Below are 6,463 nucleotides of genomic sequence, written 5' to 3' on the forward strand. Positions count from 1 at the left end.
ACTACTATATTTTACCAAAAAACCAGTTTGGATAATAAGTTTTTAGTAATGGTTTTTCAGTTACAAAAATGGAGTATTAAATTATGAGAAGTTTTCGCAACGAATGTGAAACCATTACTAAAAGCACGCGATTTTTTAAATTTATTGCATTTTTATTAATCGGAAGGGTTTAGAGTGTGTATCAAGAACATTCAGGAAAACATTTGTCGAGAAAATTATATGTTAAATAAATTCAGTTAAATAAATTAAATAAATCAAATTAAATAAATAAATTCAGTTTTTGTTAAGTACTAGCATGTGTATATATATATATATATATATATATATATATATATATATATATATATATATATATATATATATATATATATATATATATATATATATAAATATATATATATATATAAATATATATATATATATATTTAAATATATTTATATATATACATATAAATATAAATATATATATATCTATATGCACATATATAAATATATATATATATATATATATATATATATATGTATTTATATGCACATATATATATGTATGTATATATATATGTATATATATATATATATATATATATATATATATATATATATATATATGTATATATATATATATATATATATATATATATATATATATATATATATATATATATATATATATATACACACACACACACAAGCACACACATATATAAATATACACGTGTGTATATATATGTGTATATATATATATATATATATATACATATATATACACACACGTGTATCTATATACATACACACTTGTGTATCTATATAATTTATACAATGTATATTTTATATATGTATGTATAATACATATATAAAATATGTATGTGTTTATTTATGTATTCATATGTATATATGTGTGCATGTATAAGTCTATATATTATGTATGTATGTATAAAAAGAAAATATATATATATATATATATACATACATACATACATACATACATACACTTGTAAATAAATGTATATGTTATGTATACTTAATATATACACATATACACACATATGTGTGTTTGTTTCGAAGTATGTATATTTGTGTGTATTTGTATCTGTATGTATTTTTGCGATGAATATATATATATATATATATATATATATATATATATATATATATATATATATATATACATATATATATATATATATATATATATATATATATATATATATATATATATATATATAATACATTTTTTGTGTTAACAGTATTATTGTTATTATTATTAGTATTGTTATTATTGTTATATATTTGAAAAATACTAGTGTTGTTCCTATATAAATGTGTGTGTACTAAATGCTATAGGATATCCTTTTAATAATAATAATTTAACAAAAATAAAAAGAACAAGTTCAGCATAGTAGAAAGAATATATGAAAAAATATTGATTAGCCTTAGCTGGAATTTATTTCCTGAATGTTTAAATTTGTCTTCGAGCTGCGAGGCTGCACCAATTTACTACCTATGCTTCAATAAACTTTCTCTACCAATATTGACACCAAAATCTAGTAATACTTTGTTGCAAAATACTGTCCGTAAGTAAATTTACTCATCTGTAAATCAATTGTTTATATTTGAAAATTATTATGTAAATGTTAATTTAATTTTTAATTGTTTGAGAAGATACAAAAATGAGTCAGCAGTATTAAAAATATGGCATGAGCTGAAGCCAGCAAGAAAATTTCTTACAAAGTCTTTGCAGAAATTGCAAAGTAATTGCAAAGTAATTGCAATTTAAATTTGCAAAGTAATTGCAGAAATGATATATTTTTTTGCTGATAAAGGTAAGGGTCTATTATCAAGCAGACTATGGCTAGTGATATGCATTAGCACATATTGAACTTTTTTTGTTTTGTTTGTGTGTATATAGAGATTTAAAATGACACTAATATTTCTGGTAAATTTTGTTTTTGCAAATTTTATCTTTTAGGAGTTTTACCGTTATCACATAATCTAGATGAAGACAATATATTTATAGAAGACTTCAGAAACCTAATGAAGATAATAATATTAATGTTGATTAAGGTAGGTGACTATTAATGAACAGGGGGCATGTGTGCATTTGGTTTTTTTAAATGTATGTATAACTTATATTTATATTTATTACCTATATTTGAGTGTATATTATTCTAATTTATCTTAAAACAGGATATTTGCACTTTAACAAGCAACAAAACCTAAATGAGGTGGTTTCGAATCAACCTTTAAAGATTTCTATATTTATAAGCAAAAATCAATTAAGAGAGGATTTACATCCTGGTACAAATGCTAATGAAAATACTTGTGCATACTCGGGCTTCTGGGTCTTTCCAAAGTAATAACTTATTTGCATTTAATTTAAAAGTTTATAATATTTAAAAAGTACAATAGTATATTTGATGAATTATGTTTCTTAATGGGTTTCATAAATTCTTAAAGGGCGTCTCTTATTTACGTTGAAGTAGGCTCTAAAAAACAATTTGAAAAGAAGAATGAAGGGTCGATTCCGTTTAAATGTACATACACAAACAATTCTGATCAATAAGGAAAAAAGCAATTTTACTCTTCCATCGAATCATCACTCTGGTTTTTTCAAACAGCATTTTTTATAGTGCATTTATTTAGGTACAATACAAAACAATAGACTAAGATAATCATTTATTTTGTTATTTATTATAAAACTTGGCGAATCATTAAACCATTACCAATACAGATCGACCAAAAAATCAGACAAACAACACCTCTCCCATGGATGATGCCATGTTTTAGCGTAAAGTGATTGTATCACACCATTACATAAAAAGAAATTTATGCTACTGCATTAGTTTTTAGATAAAGAGTTGAATGAAATTAAATTTGAACAGGTTACCTCAATTGAGGAATTAGTAAAGTTCGAGACCCGACTTTTAAGAAAAATTAAAAAGAACATTCGATGCTACTGGAATTGTTTGTAAAAATGCGAAAGCGTATTGATATACGATTTTAGATTTTATAATGACGGAAGAGGCGATCAATCGAAATTAAATATTATGTATGGTAACCATGTGCCAAGCGTCTTTTATTAGCTTATTTTTAATGATTTGGTTTTTAATTTCTTTGTTTATTTTTTCGTTGTAGTATTATTGTAAAATAATTTACCTTAAAAAAATAAAAATAAAACAACAAAATTGTCGTATATATAATGTAGTATATATAAAAAAAGGTTTACATGTTTAAAGCTATAAACGTGTCTAACAAAACCTACGTAATTTTGGTTTATCATTAAACCGTGCTGAACAGCTGTTAGTTCAGGCATAAGTTTGGAAAACTTATGCCTGAACTAACTTAAGGCATTAAATAAAGTTTCCGTTTGGAAACTTTATTTAATGCCATAAGTCCGTTTTAAACTATAGAAAATACGAATTTAAAACCTCATAAAACACGAGTTTAAAACCTCAAAAACACGTATTTAAAACATAAAAAAACTCGTGTTTGAAACCTTAGCAAACACGTGTAAAACTCCAGTTAAACTTCCCGTGAAATCCACGTGTTTTTGGTTTACGCCTGGATCGTAACAAACACGTGTTTATACGGGTATTAATTCCGAGATTAAAACCAGATGTGCCGTCTGGGTATTGCACTTTTTTAAAAAAATCTTTATAAAAATGACTTTTTTTAAATAAATTATAACTTTTTTGCAATAAGATTTTTAAATTGCGTTTTAAAAAACTATAATTTTTCATTAAAAAAAGTTATATTTCTATATAATAAAAAAACATTAAAAAATCTACGATCTGTTTTATCACTCATTTTTGTTGATTCTATTATATGTTTTATTGCAATAGTTTTTTGAGTGGCTTCAGCATGTTTTATATGTTTTGTTGCAATAGTTTTTTGTGTGGCTTCCGCATGTTTCATTACTCTGGCACAAGTACAGTTTTTACTACACAAGTAGTAAAAAGCAACCATAAGCGCCGGAAACAACGACAAAGAAATTAAAAAAAAAGGCAATAAATAAATAAATAGCAATAAAAATAAATTTTATATACCTTTAAATAATTTTATAAAGTGACAAAAAAAATAAATAAAGAGCACCCGCTTCTGTAGAGTCCCCCCCCCCCCCAACCTTCTCCTTGTGAATGTGAATACCGTATTGACAGTTAAGTATAGTAAAAAATAATAACTAAAGCAGAGAAATCATAAAACATAGTACATTGACATTCAATTAATAACTTCATTATTATACTTGTTTCATGTTAAGCTCGTCCATTCTGTTATGTAAAATATTCATTCTTGGACATTTTTCTCGGAATATTATTCAACTAATTGAAATAGATATTTTGGGATGAACCTTTGCGACTTTTTTATTTATACTTCGAATGTATTTAATGAATCTTAAATCAAAAACTTGGTTTTTAAAAGACTTAATGATAAAGCAGTTAATGATGACATTCGTAATAGTGGACAGCTTTGCAAACATTGCCGCAGCCGTCACCAACTGTGTCGGAATAACAATCTTTATTATTGTTAGAATACCAATAACTGCATAGGGTGCCCAAGTTATGAAAAATGCTATTGCTGAAAAAAGGCATACTTTCAAATAATCATTTTCTAAAATGTCAAGAGATTCTTGATGACTTTGACTTTGATTAGCTTTACGCGCCTTTCTTTCAGAAATAAGTTTTCTGCTGGTGTATAACATTGTTGATATGACTAAACAGGGCATTATATTGCAAAATACTAATATTGCTGCAAAATAGGACAAAGAATCTGATTTTGTTAATTTCCAATCCAATGAACATCGCTTTTTATCAAGATCTACTTCATACTTAGACCAACCAATTAACGGGAATGTTGCCCAAATAAAACCGTACAAGTAGCATATTATTATCAAGGTTGTTTTAAACCACACTTTCTTGCAGGTTTCATAATAAAAAAAAGGATATTTTATAACGGCTGTTCTGATTGATGAAAGTATTGCTAAGTGAGTTATACTTGTTACAGCAAAGCAAAAAACTGCAAAGCCACTTGAAATACACAACGGAGTTCGTTCTAATAAAAGTTTGTCAGAAGTCACAATCTGAGGAATAAATCCAACCACCGATTCTAGCATGTTTGTAAACGAAATGCTGGCAATAAACAAATGTGTTATTTCTTTCTTCTTCACTTTAAGCAAAATAATATAACAGGCTGTAGCGTTTAATATTACTGACATTAAAAGTATTGTGGAAAGTAAAACGTTTAAAACCGAATTGTTATTAAACATTATTAACGAATGAAAATGAACTTTGCAGTGTAAACTGCTTAACTAATCTTCAAAAAGAAGATAAACTAAAATAAAAAGAAATAAAATAAATTTAATTTTTAGCGTACTCTTTCAGATGTAAGAGTACGCTAAAAATTTGAATTCTATACCATTTATTCAACATTTAACATTTATACTTTTAATTATATATTCCAGCGTGTGTATATATATATATATATATATATATATATATATATATATATATATATATATATTATATATATATATATATATATATATATATATATATATATATATATATATATATATATATATATATATCAGGGTATATATATATATATATATCAGGGTATATATATATATATATATATATCAGGGTATAGAGAGTAGATTTTCCGTTAATGAAAAAAAATCTTGTTGGACTTGATTTATTTCATTGTTACCTTATCAAGCTGAAATAACCGAGAATTTTTATTGCATTGTTCAAAATGGAAGCCGTTTTAGTAATATTTATTTACAATAACTTATAAAATTTTCCAAATAGTTTTTTAGATTGTGTCAGGACGGGGAAAGATAATATATAATAACTGTATGATTTAATAAAATGTTCAATAACTGTACGTGTACGTGTAACTGTACGTGTACGTGTAACTGTACGTGTTTATATAACTTTACTACACATAAACACTCGTTCAAAATAAAACAAAAATTAACTCACATTGATTTTATTTAATATTTTTATTCAAAAGAACTGTATATTATGTAATTGTATTTGAATGTTATTTGTATATATTGAAAATAAAATTATATTCTATTATATAACTTTTCATTTTCATAATAGTTTGAAACTAAATCAGAATTATGTAGAAGAGTCAATCAAATCTAAACAATTGAAAGCAACCTTTTAACTATTGAAAGTTTTTGCTTCGTCCTCTTTTTGGCACGACAAAAATACAGCTCAAAGGTTTATCATTCAATTATGCAGAAATCAACAATGTTCAACATAACAAAGTTGTTATAACAATGTTATATTACATAAAAACTAAATAGAGAATTAGAACTTGATTTTTAAAATGGATTTGAATAAAATGGTCTTAAAGTTAAATAGATTTATAAAAAACCATAATAAAAATTCATGGTGATCTTCTCAAATCTAATTTTTAAGAATTAAAGGTTTTAACGTGCCCCCCAGATTGCAAT

The 6,463-nt window shown here is 24.6% G+C and overlaps 1 protein-coding gene and 1 long non-coding RNA gene across 5 annotated transcripts; one reads left to right on the plus strand and one right to left on the minus strand.

Annotated features, from left to right (window-relative positions):
* Window positions 1-1,259: 1,259 nt before the first annotated feature.
* LOC136083742 (uncharacterized) lies at window positions 1,260-3,109 on the plus strand. 4 transcript variants are annotated; one of them, XR_010640036.1, is made up of 3 exons: window positions 1,290-1,574; window positions 1,663-2,064; window positions 2,188-3,109. It is a non-coding gene; the product is annotated as an uncharacterized LOC136083742 (long non-coding RNA). The 4 variants fall into 4 exon arrangements; XR_010640038.1 differs by having other exon boundaries at window positions 1,300-1,574; window positions 1,970-2,064; XR_010640037.1 differs by having other exon boundaries at window positions 1,260-1,574; window positions 1,970-3,109.
* Window positions 3,110-4,153: 1,044 nt separating this feature from the next.
* On the minus strand, window positions 4,154-5,324 carry LOC136084278 (opsin-3-like). The gene has a single exon (XM_065804350.1). The coding sequence runs from the start codon at window positions 5,261-5,263 to the stop codon at window positions 4,316-4,318; it is 948 nt and encodes a 315-aa protein (XP_065660422.1). The 5' UTR covers window positions 5,264-5,324; the 3' UTR covers window positions 4,154-4,315.
* Between the last annotated feature and the right edge of the window lie 1,139 nt (window positions 5,325-6,463).

Source organism: Hydra vulgaris, chromosome 08, assembly GCF_038396675.1.
Source record: "Hydra vulgaris chromosome 08, alternate assembly HydraT2T_AEP".
Lineage (NCBI taxonomy): Eukaryota > Metazoa > Cnidaria > Hydrozoa > Anthoathecata > Hydridae > Hydra > Hydra vulgaris.

What these genes read in the sequence shown, in the direction of transcription:
- LOC136084278 (XM_065804350.1), bottom strand. Translation starts at nt 5,263, where the DNA reads ATGTTTAATAACAATTCGGTTTTAAACGTTTTACTTTCCACAATACTT.